This window comes from Triticum dicoccoides, chromosome 5A, assembly GCF_002162155.2.
Source record: "Triticum dicoccoides isolate Atlit2015 ecotype Zavitan chromosome 5A, WEW_v2.0, whole genome shotgun sequence".
NCBI classification, from domain to species: Eukaryota; Viridiplantae; Streptophyta; class Magnoliopsida; order Poales; family Poaceae; genus Triticum; species Triticum dicoccoides.
The window spans coordinates 425,204,179-425,216,442 of NC_041388.1; the positions used below are offsets into that span (position 1 = coordinate 425,204,179).

Here is a 12,264-nt window from a genome sequence, read left to right on the forward strand (position 1 = left end):
AAGAAGCACTCGAGACTACTGACAAGAGAGAAACCACGTCTCCGTGGAAAAGCACCGGACATCATCGCACCGCACACATGAAGATGCATGTCAACGGAGAGTGCCCACCTCCCTCTTGCTCCGGACGGAGGCGAACAACAAGGACCGAGAAAGGTGACAAACAGATCACGTGTAAAAGGTTGGAGGCAAACTAGAGCGTCCCACGTTAGAGCCCAAGAAGCTTTGAGCCAGGGTCCAAGCTTGCCCGATGACGCCGACGGTGCAGCCCGAAGGTACCCGAGCTCCATGATGGCGCCTGCAAGAATGTGAGTACATAGTCCACGAGAAATCTCACTCGTGCCACACCGACAACGAACCGGTAAACGCTGGATATGATGGAGAGTCGAACCACATTCAACCGGAGGCAAGACAAGCTAATCAATTCAGGTCGATCAGCCACGAGTACATGAGTCGATGGACCATACTATCTAGCTACTAATTAATCCAAATCCAAGACACACGGTAGGACATTCTTTGTTAGAGGGTTATCATTCAGGTCTGGTACGCTGTCTCCCCCTCTCCACTGCTAATATAAAGCTTGCACGGTCACCGCGCGCTTCCTTCAACTTTCTCAGAGACATGCACGCACGCACGCATGCATGCATAGGATATCAGCGAGATGCACGCACGCATGGTGGTGGATCGGTGAGATTAAGAGCTTAGGTGTGAGGGGCGGCCTCCAGCTGCTGGTCCTGCGGCGCCATCCTGTTGCGGTTGACCCAGAAGGAGCTGAGCACGCGGAGGCGGTGGAAGTAGTCGGAGACGGCTAGCAGCGACCGCGCCATCTGCCGCGCCGTCAGCACCTGGTGCAGCCGGTGGAGCATCTGCTGCCTCAGCTTCTCCGCCTGCACCCATCCATGAAACAACGACGATCAGTGCCAGATCAAAGCATAAACAAACGGCACATGCAGAAGCAAGGCATACATATTACTGATGAGTTGACAGTAGCTTAGTTCTCATATCAGCATTTGACGTTCTGCCATCGTCACGCCAGGATCAGCCAGCAGCAGTTGATTAATTACAGTATGTGTACATGCGACGGCAGGTGGCCTTAATTAACAGTAAGCATATCATATGATGCGTGTGGTTCTGTTTGTGGAATCCATGAGAGAGCAGGTGAAGGGCGGCCTAAACAATGCGTGCACCTACTATACCCAACAAGGAAATCAAGAGGTCGGTGAACTAATTAGCTAGTAGATCCTACTAGTGTTTGTTAGCTAATCACTCGTGTCGATCCTAACTACTACCTCAGTGTCCATTTTCGGGATGGCCACAGTCGGGTGCTTTTCTAAAGTTCGGAACCTAATCCATACACACACATATATATACATGCATCTGGACTGTCAGTGATAGTATAATCTAGCCGCCTGCACGCTGACTAATTAATCTAATCAAACGCAGTCTCGACCGATCTAAATTAATTAGGTGAACCATCGGTTGTACCCTGTCAACTAATCAAGGAATATGTATGTATATTTGACTCGATCGATGGATGGGTCGCACGCAGCTCTAACAGAAACACTAGAGCGACATGAAATGCAAAGTAATATGAAGAGTGATGGAAAGCGATGGTGACCTGTCTGACGAAGCCTTCGAGGGTGGTGAGCTTGTGGACGGCGAGGCCCATCTGGCCCATGTAGTTGGAGACGTTGGGGGTGGAGCAGCAGGTGAGCGCGTCGGAGACGATGGTGTCGGAGAGCGCCTGGTAGAGGGTGTCCAGGCCCTGGCTCAGCGCCTCCTCCGTCTGCACCGCCGACTGCTGCAGCCCGTACACCGCCACGATCTGCTGCTCCGTCAGCGGGTCCACGTGCGAAAGCACCATCTGCCACCACCACCACCCGAATTAAATCAAGATAAGAGATCGATCAGCATAAGAGAATAATTCAGTTACAGTTAGATCGAGTCGATATGCATGGCATTTCCACAAACAGGAGGAAGCACAGAAGGAGACGCCATTTAATACTGCCCCAGAGTGCGTCGCGAGCCATCGATCGTGCCCGCCGCACGCGCCGCGGAGACGGCGGGGCATGCCTGCCTGCGCGGCGCAGCGGGGATCGAGGGCCGGCTGGCTAAGCTCTTCAATGCGCGCGGCGGGAGGGAATCGCCCGGCCGGCCCGGATCCATGGCAGGTTCCCTCCCCCTTACCTAGGCCCCTAGCTGCTGAAAACGAGAGGATTCTTGCAGGCTCGCGTCACCCGGCGCCGAAATGCGCATGATGATGGACTATGCAGGCAAGGCGAGTTCACCATACCGAGTACCGACTCCTCTTGCACGACTTGAATGCCGCGAGACATGCATGCATGGCTAGCTCTATACCTACCTACACGACCAAGTCTCTCTCAGACATGTTTTTTTTTTTTTTTGAGAATTGTTTGAATTGCTTACCACATGTGTCACGTGGTCTCTCTAAAACATATGCAGCGTTTGGTTTTGGTGTATGCATGCATGTCGCAAATCTTATCAAACACCTGCTGAGTATAGGCCATAACTTATAGAAAAATTTCAGCAAAAACCTGGAGTAGTATTTTTCCCCCTCATGAAACAAGAATTAGATTGACTCAAGCATCTCCACTGCAACTCTCCAATCACACTAATGTTCATCTATTTTTATGGTAAATCACTCAAATATTTTGCAAATAAATAAATTTGCCCACATTTCAGACCATCTTTTCAAACTCAGTGATTTGAAGATTTAATTGGGTGGTGAAGTTCTATAAAATTTTGTAACAATTGAGAATGAGCAAAGCCAGAAAGGTAGAAGAACTTGAACAAACATGCACTGCCTTTGTTCCAAGTAAAGAGTACGCTCATAATTCCCGCAAAAAAAAAAGGTACGAGTACATGATTTTCCTAGGAAGCGTGTATGAAAACCTCTCTATATTTGACCACTAATTAATAATACTAGATGTCATTGCCACGGGAACCTTGTTAAAATAATTGTATTAATAGGTGCTGGAAAAAACTAAAACAAATGCAAGAGTGTTCTTGATTCACATTAAGTTAGCAGAATTTCATTTTCTGTATAAAAAATGTGAACCACGAACTGCGAAATTATGCTCCAAGTATCTAACACATATACCGTATATGGCAATAATAAAATTAATTAAAAATATATAATTTATGAGTGACATGCAAGGCTTGCTAATGTGGTATGGTTAAACAAAAAAGTGTAACTTATGATTGCCATGCATATGTGCTGATGTAGGGACATGCTTGAAAAATTAGGTGGTGGATTGCATGGAAACAAATGTAACTTATGATTTTTGATTAACATGCATAGGTGCTGATGTGGCATGACTGCATGCATGCTTAAAAAAATTTGGTAGAGGGTTGTAGCTATTTACGAATATATAGGATGTTGTTTTCTTTTTTCTTAATTTGTACCATTAGATTCACAACAAAAAATATCTCAAATATTTTTATAACCAAATTTTATATAATCATACAAGGATTAAATGGTCAAAATGGCTCATTTGGTTCTAAATTTAAATGGTCAGCATTCAAAGATGCTGTTATTCCTGAATTACTATTTGACAAAAGTTCAAATCCCTTGCCTTTTTTAGTTGAACTGAAACCATTTGCCTTTTTACCTTAAATAGAAAGCAAAATGTATCTCAATTAGAAAAAATTAAAAGGGTACGATGGTTTCAGTGAACTATGCTTCTTTTTAAGGATTCAGTGAACTATACTTGTTTCTTAAGCAAGGGATTTGGTACAATTATACATGTTCAAAATAAACCTTTGTAGCTAGCTAGCGAACTCAATGAAAACTGAGGTACTATGGAAGGATTTAACTATGGTGTGTACTATGTGCGTCCTTGCAACCACACATCATATTCATAGGTGGTCTAAGAACAAAGTATTTTTGGTTCCAGAAAATTACAGATAAACATTTTTCAGATGTTGAGAAGGACACCCACTTTAATATGTCTTATTTATGTTTCCACAAAAAGCAAGGAAATTCACGCCATGATGTTAGGCCGGCAAGAGATGCTGCAAACCGAGGTGGTGACTGCGACCGACACTAGCTAGATCTAGGGCTAGGGCTAATCCGATCTGAAGAAAGAAACGCGCGCCATGTGAAGAGAGAGACGAGTACCTTGATGACCTCGGAGGGGCGGAAGCCGCCGAGCCAGAGGAAGCAGCGCTCGGCGGGGCTCCTCCAGACGCCGGAGATGAGGTGGAAGACGTCGCCCTTGATGACGGCGTCCTTGATGGCCAGCACCTCGTCGTGGTGCGCCAGGCAGCTCTCCACGTACATCTGCAGCTCCCCCTCCGGCAGGTGCTGCTGCAGCGCCGCCCGCAGCTCGTACATCAGCCGGTTGTGCTCCTCCTGCCACCGCGCGTACTCCACGTCGAACATCGCCGCCTCTGCTGGCCAATTGTTTCGCGCGAATTAGTAGTAGCGCGACGACATGCATCTGAAGTTCTGGATTGATCAAGATGGAGATGGGGATGGATGGATGCGTGGGGTACCTGAGCTGAGGCCGTCGATGCCGCCGAGACCTTTTCCGGCGATGCCTTGCTCGGCGAGGAGGCTGCTGCCGGGGTAGAGCACTCCCTGTACACACATACACACATGAATGTGCGTACAGATTGGGCAGAAAGTGAGGAGAGATCGGCTTTGATTTTCCTTGCAAACAAACGTACCTGAGCTCTTGCGCTGTGGAGTTCTTGCTCGATCTGAGCCAGCCTGATCCTGCTGGACTCGAGCTGCTGGATATAGGCCTGTTGAATAGAGAAATTTAACAGTAATTAATCAGCATTGTGCAAAATGAGGCCGGCATTGATCATAGAGAGAAGAATTGGAATGTTAACTAATTAAGGTTCGTTTTTCATCTAGTATACTAGCATAAATATTTTGCCTTTTCTGCCACTCGTGTTCTTGCCATTTGGGTGTTATAAAACTGTTCCTTGACTCACTCACCTTCTTCCTCAGCCTGCTCTTCCTTGCCGCCTCCCTGTTCTGGGCTAGCCTCCTCAGCGTCTGCATTTCGTCAATTACCAGAAATTGAGTTGCATGTCCAACACAACTACAGAAAGAAACACTAGCTAGTAGCACTCCCTATGCTTTGATTTTTCATGAAGGAACAAGTTTAGTTAGTTGTTACTTTTGGGTCGCGTTCGCCGGTGGATAAGCCCCTCTTGTGCTCCTTCTGCAACCACGCCAAAGGAGATCAATAACATATTAACATATATCGTCAGTCAATTAAAACAACGATATGACACGGGGCCGGCAGCCGAATTAACAACAAATCTGGCTAGCTACAGACAGTTGGGTTAGTTAATTAGGTGAGGTTAACTGATAGTGTAGCTGCTCTCCCACGGTCAGACTCACCTTTGTCAGCGGCTTGACATCCTTGTTGTTGCTGACCCCTGCGGACTCGGCGGTGGCGAAGGCGGGTTGTTGTTGCTGGTGCTGCAGGTGGAGGTGGTGCTCCTGCTGCTGCCTCCTGCTCCCCGCCGCCAACTCCTCCATGGCCGCCGCGGCCGCCTGCTGCTGCTGCTGGTGGTGATGGTGGTCCGGCGACGGCATCTTCGACCCCACGGGCGCTGGCGACAGGACTAGGCCAAGCTCCCCCTGCACGCCAATCACACCACAACCACAACGACAAAAGGATGTTAAACAAGGGGCCAAACATCAACAACAAAACCAATCATGAGCAGGTAATAGGATGTGAGATGGATGGAGTTGTGGCGTATTACGTACCTTTGGTGATGGCTCCACATGCATCGGCTGGGAGGGGAAGATGTTGAGGGTCTCTGCATCCATGAACAAGATGAAGAGAGGGACAAATGAGTGAGCTGATGGAAGGAACCGAGCTTGCTAGCTAGCTAGAGGTTGATGCTTCACATATACAGGAGCTCGCTCGCCCGCCACTGGAGCTGTGGAGGTTGCTGTCGTACGTTCTCGTGCGGACAGGAACAAAATAATCATGGCAGGCGCGTACAGCGGCAGCGAGATCGCTGGCACTGGCAGTGGCGCTCTGGCGGTACGAGCTGGTGGTCTGGCCGGCCGTCCTGGCGCGCGACACACGAGAAAGCTGGGCTGGGCACTGGGGTACGGGGAGATACGGGGCAGCGGAGCGGGGCCGGGGCAGGAGGGATGCGCACAGGCACAGCTTAGGCATGCATGCTGCTGTCCTGCGCCCGAACCGGAAGAGAAGCGGGCCGGGGAGTGGATAGGGCTCGGATCGGGTCAAACAAACGCCACAGATGCGGACGCACGCCATTGCAGGCGCAGCGGTGGTGGTGGAGTCCGGAGGCGGAGATCACCCCCTCTGCGTGCATGTGTCTGCGCCCCGCTGCCGCGGCCACATGCGGCATGCGGCAGCCCCGTCGCGGCCCGCGCTCGCCGCGAAATGATTGAGCGGCGTCTGTTACATGTCGCACTCACGGTCCGACCGCCCAAACCGCAAAGGAGGAGAGAGAAAGGGGAGATGAGAGAGAGTTTTGTTGGGTTCCATGGACGACTTTGAGCAAGCGAGCAAAGCAAAGCATATGTGTTCTTGGAGGGATTCTCTCCACAGCACACCACATGGTCCTCGCCGATGGCAGGCCGGGCACCGCAGATTTGCAGCGGCAGATCGATCCTGGTCGAAATGGGGTACCTGCCTGAGAATCTGCCGCAGGCCGGCCGGCCGGCCATACGATCGTTTTCCCTAAAACTCCGGAAAAAGATTTTCTGCATGCACCAGATCAGAGCTAATCGCTGGGCGGCATCTCTGTCTCTCTACAGTCCACACCCATCACATCTATATTCCTCTTCCTATATGCGCCAAAGTCCTTTTCTTTTTCATGGAATATACTTACTGTATATGTGATGTGCCAAAGTTGACACATCAGTTTCTGAGCCTTACCTACACCGCCCCCCCCATTAACTACCGCTCCCGATTAAGCGCACAAATTAAGAAAGCGCCAATCAACTTTAACCGTCACTTCATCATCATAACACTACACGAAAAACACCTGCATTTAACCCCTGCAAAACTGCAAAAAGAAACTGAAATTGACCCCGTTTTCCCGCAAAGATTTCGTGCGTGCACTTACGGCGCTGCTCCTGCTGCGTGGAGGCGTGGCCGTGGTCGAGGTACATGAACAGAGCCTGGTCCAGCTCCCCCAGTTGGTCATACGCGCCTGATGCCTCCTTGCCGCTCCTGCATGCATGGTTGTGGTGCAACACAAACTCATAAGAATATATATCAGTATTCAGTAATATGGGCGGTGAAAAGAAACAGGTGATCGATGAGCTGAAGCATGCATGCATGCAAGCACGGGGTTTGAGGAACCAGCTAGTAACCACACGCACATCATCATGAAATCATGCGCGCGCGCTGCTGCCATGAGCTAGCCTATGAATGTGTGATGCTATTATTGTGGCCTGGTCCAACTCCAGCCCCTCCTCCTCTCCGCTCTGCGCGCGCCGCAGGAGGAGTGGGAACTGGAGGGTGTTGTGGAATCTTCTCTAGCCTTGCAGCACTACCACTAGTAGGAGTAGCAGGCGGCATTTATTTGGCAGCCCAGGAAATGTGCTTGCATGGCATGGCTGGCCCCGGAATTTCTTGTGTGCAAGATATGCTCATTGAAAATTATGCATGGACTGGTAGTGCATACTACTAGATGTATGTATTGCTAGTGCATGTATAGAGTGTATGTATGTTTGGCACTTAGTACTATGTATAAATAATATTTTGTCCTAACCAATTAATTAATTGCAAGTGTTCTTGTTGTCATTTGGAAAACAATTAGTGCTAATTAGTGTACCTAATGTCCAAAGGGAAGACTAGTGGGTTGTTAATTTCCACAACAATTCAACTATCTGAACCGAATTAACAAGCCCTGACAATTCAGCGATCCGGCACCAATTATGAGAACGCAACAATTCAACTATCTGCACCGAAATATTGGAAAGAGGCGCCGATTTAGAATCGAAACTTGTTTCGCGCATCGTCTAGAATTTCTCCTCCTCTTGGAGTAAAATACAATGAAATAAAGAAGCGATAAATTTGTCAAAGTACTCGGATCTGTCATATCACAACCATGCATGTGACTAATCTAAGAATCATCACTTGACTTTCCGAGTTTACATTGGCAAAGAAAGGCGGAGCGGATGGACATGGATGAAAAAATTCAGTAGAAGAAGACAGGTTCCCTAGCCTTTCTATCATACTTCATGTTTATCAGGAAACAAAAGGAAAGAAACAAAGATGGAAACCAATTAAGACGGGCAAGATCATCAATTATGTACAAGAACCACACAAATCAACAAGCAAATTAAAGAACAAGTGAAGAAAGAATCAGAGAAAACTTGGAAAACATAAATTCAATCGAATTCCAGATCAAAACGAATAGATCAAAGGCACGCGGGAACAGACGGGGGAAGCAAATTTAGAATTGGATTCAAGTGAATTGAGAACCGTACATGAAGCTCGCGGCGGCGGCGTGCATGGAGGAGGAGGAGGACGAGGAGGGAGGGGCATGGTGATGTTGATGGCTGCTCATCCCGAAGGTGATGTCCATCTCCAGCGGCTGTTGCTGTTGCTGATGTTGCTGGGTGATGATCTCCTGCTGTTGCTGCTGTCCCTGGCCTTCACTCATCATCATCTCGAGGGAGACAGACGCCGCCGCCGACGGAAGAAACACACGCACACAGGGAGGGGGCTACAGCTTCCTCTCTCTCTCTTTCTTTCTCTGTGTCTGCGTCTACGTATGTATATCTCCGGCCGGGCCGAGACCTAAATACGGCTGGGTTTGACTCTAGGGGGGGCTAGCTGCCAAGGCACCACCTCTCTATCTATCTACACCTAGCAAGCTATCTTCTCCGCACCAGCAAACTACCCCGCAGCCGGCCGGGCGCCCGGCATGACCTCGGTCGATCTATCTATCTCTCTATCTCTCTATCTATCCGGGGAGCCTAGCTCGTGATGGCGCCTTGGAGCCTAGCTAGCCACTGCTTTGCCAACAAACCACTACCAGTTCTCCTCCCCCCTTCGCCTCTCTCTAATGACGCTCTTGTCTACATGTAGTATCTCCTTTTGCTTGCTTGTGTCTTGTGTGTGTGTGTGGGACTGACTGTGGGTCGTCTATGGGTTCCAGAAGGGCTGAGAGGCCATTAATGGCGAAACAGACTTTCTGTTCGGCTCCATGCCCTCTTGCAACTAATGGCGCGCTTGCAAACACCCCGCTTTTCTCCCTCTCTTCCTCTCCCTTCTTTGCTTTGCTTTAACCGCCCCCCGCAACAACAACAAAAAAAACCATGGCTAGCTCTCTCTGGTCTCTCCACGGGGAGGGGGGCAGGTGAAACACAACTGCACAATTGAGTTGCCACTTTTAGCTTTGTTTCTCCACTACACGTTTTTGCGCCCAAATCGTTTCGTTTCCGCCCATTTCGGTACATCGATCTCTCCGCGTGACATGCTACTATGGTGTAGCAAACTTTGTTGCTTTTTTCGACCACGCAGATACTAATTAGCCCGAAATGAACACCTCTACTTAGCTATTAATATTGTCAAGTTGCATACATACCATATATTTTTGGGAATTGATTGTGTTTTATGAAACTTGGGTCCTGGATTTTAAAGAGAGCTTTGTGGGGAGAACTTCTTTTTGTGAATGTGGGTGCTTCACCTTGGTCAATGTGGCTATGTCAAAAATTACAATTTCTACGAAAAGAAAACTTCCAGGCGATCCTATGTTATATTGTTGCGTGTCAACTTGCTTCAACTTCAGTATTTGTTACGATGCGATTAGGCGGGCGGTTGGTGGTACTATGTCCAAGCATAGGCGGTGATCATGTTATAAACTGCGCGCAACTTTTTAGACGACGTGTTGTCAGTCCGTTTGATCGATTTGTCATATTTCGCGCAAGAGTTCATAGTCGATTTTGGGTTTTGTGATTCACTAGACGCAAAGGTCAAACATGTACTCAATTAAGTTTCTCGGAAAAATCCAATCTGCATATAGCAACTAGTAATTAAAGAATATCTTCCACACTCTAGATCTTTTTTTTTCAATTCTTAGACGATGTGTTGTCAATCCGGTTGATCGATTTGTCATATTTCGCGCAAGAGGTCGTACCCACTATTGGATTTGCGCTTCACCTAGACACAAAGGTCAAACGTGTATATCAATAAAGTTTCTCTTGAATCTTTGCAATTAAAGATAATCAGTACGCAACCAAGCGATCGATCGAGGATGCTGGCATATTATTGTGAAATGAATACGACAAAGCTATTTACGATGCTAGATTGTTGGTCCTGAATTTTGGTCAAAGATAATATCATTTCCAGCAGTGCATAATCAGTACGCAACCGAGTGATCGATCAAGGATGCTGGCATATTATTGCGAAATGAATACGACAAAGCCATTTACGATGCTAGATTGTTGTTTCTGAATTTTGGTCAAAGATAATATCATTTCCAGCAGTACATAATCAGTATACAACCGAGAGATCGATCGAGGATGCTGGCATATTATGGCGAAATGAGTACGACAAAGCTATTTACGATGCTAGATTGTTGGTTCTGAATTTTGGTCAAAGATAATATCATTTCCAAGTTGCATACATACCATAGATTTTGGGGAATTGATTGTGTTTTATGAATCTTGGGTCCTGGGTTTAAAGAGAGTAAGTGGGGAGACCTTCTTTTGTGAATGTGGGTGCTTCATCTTGGTCAATATGTGGCTATGTCAAAAATTACTTTTTTCTATGAAAAGAAAACTTCAGACAATCGTAGTTTATATTGTTGCGTGTCAACTTGCTTCAACTTCAGTATTTGTTACGATGCGATTAGGCGGGCGGTTGCCGGTACTATGTCCAAGCATAGGTACGGTGGTGATCATGTTATAAACTGCGTGCAACTCTTTAGACGATGTGTTGTCATTCTCTTTGATCGATTTGTCATATTTCAGGCAAGAGTTCATAGTCACTTTTGGGTTTTACACTTCATTAGACGCAAAGGTCAAACATGTACTCAATTAAGTTTCTCGGTAAAATCCAATCTGCATATATATAGCAACTAGTAATTAAAGAATATCTTCCACACTCTAGATTTTTTTTCAATTGTTAGACGATGTATTGTCAGTCTAGTTGACCGATTTGTCATATTCCTCACAAGAGGTCATAATCACTATTGGATTTGCGCTTCACCTAGACACAAATGTCAAACATGTATATCAATAAAGTTTCTCTTGAATCTTTGCAATTAAAGATAATCAGTATGCAACCAAGATCGATCGAGGATGCTGGCATATTATTGCTAAATGAATACGACAAAGCTATTTACGATGCCAGATTATTGGTCCTGAATTTTGGTCAAAGATAATATCATTTCCAGCAGTACATAATCAGTACGCAACCGAGCGATCGATCAAGGATGCTGGCATATTATTGCGAAATGGATACGACAGAGCTATTTACGATGCTAGATTGTTGTTTCTCAATTTTGGTCAAAGATAATATCATTTCCAGCAGTACATAATCAGTATACAACCGAGCAATCGATCGAGGATGCTGGCATATTATGGCGAAATGAGTACGACAAGTCTATTTACGATGCTAAAATTGTTGGTTCTGAATTTTGGTCAAAGATAATATCATTTCCAGCAGTACATGATAAATTTTGTAATGAACTTAGGCCCCATGCATTGAGCTGCAATTGTGATGATCACGCTTTATAAACTACTATGTAACTTTGTAGATGATGTATAGTATTGTGCTGCCTCTCTTTTTATTTTATTGATTTGTTGTTTCGAGTAAGACTTCATATTATAGCTTTTGGTTTTGCGCCTCATCTCAAGCAAAGGTCAGAAGAGGTAATAATAAAGTAGCTCCTTTATAACAAATCCCCATGGCAATTACCTCATGCATATCTAGTGCACTCTAGATTTTCAAAGCATTAGAGGTCCGCATGACAATAAAGGGAAGTGTATCTGATGTATTCACAATATTGTTTTAAATCTCTAGAATTAAATACAAGAATTATGCACTCAAGAGCAAACGGGCGACGATAGGGATATTTTACTGTTCTAGCGTTACAAGATGCAGAAATCAAGTGTAATGAAAGCCTCTATTTTGAAAAGGAAAAAAGTTGCGAAAGAAAAAGAAAACAAATGTTGCCCGGAAGGTTAGTCAAAATGACACAACTATATATTTGGTGCTATGTCCCAACACATGTGGTTATGACATTATACAACACACAACATTTTAAATGGTGTGATGTCAG

The 12,264-nt window shown here is 46.3% G+C and overlaps 1 protein-coding gene across 2 annotated transcripts; it reads right to left on the reverse strand.

The window, feature by feature from the left end:
- Positions 1–375: 375 nt before the first annotated feature.
- On the reverse strand, positions 376–9,204 carry LOC119302040 (transcription factor TGA2-like). 2 transcript variants are annotated; one of them, XM_037579056.1, is made up of 11 exons: positions 8,462–9,204; positions 7,090–7,196; positions 5,750–5,802; positions 5,378–5,620; positions 5,151–5,195; positions 4,967–5,026; positions 4,690–4,767; positions 4,516–4,600; positions 4,139–4,413; positions 1,616–1,861; positions 376–884 (listed from the first exon to the last, which is right to left on the reverse strand). In XM_037579056.1, the coding sequence occupies exons 1-11, from the start codon at positions 8,641–8,643 to the stop codon at positions 699–701; spliced, it is 1,560 nt and encodes a 519-aa protein (XP_037434953.1). In that variant the 5' UTR covers positions 8,644–9,204; the 3' UTR covers positions 376–698. The 2 variants fall into 2 exon arrangements, with proteins under 2 accessions (XP_037434953.1, XP_037434954.1); XM_037579057.1 differs by having other exon boundaries at positions 4,139–4,410; positions 8,462–9,203.
- Positions 9,205–12,264: the final 3,060 nt, after the last annotated feature.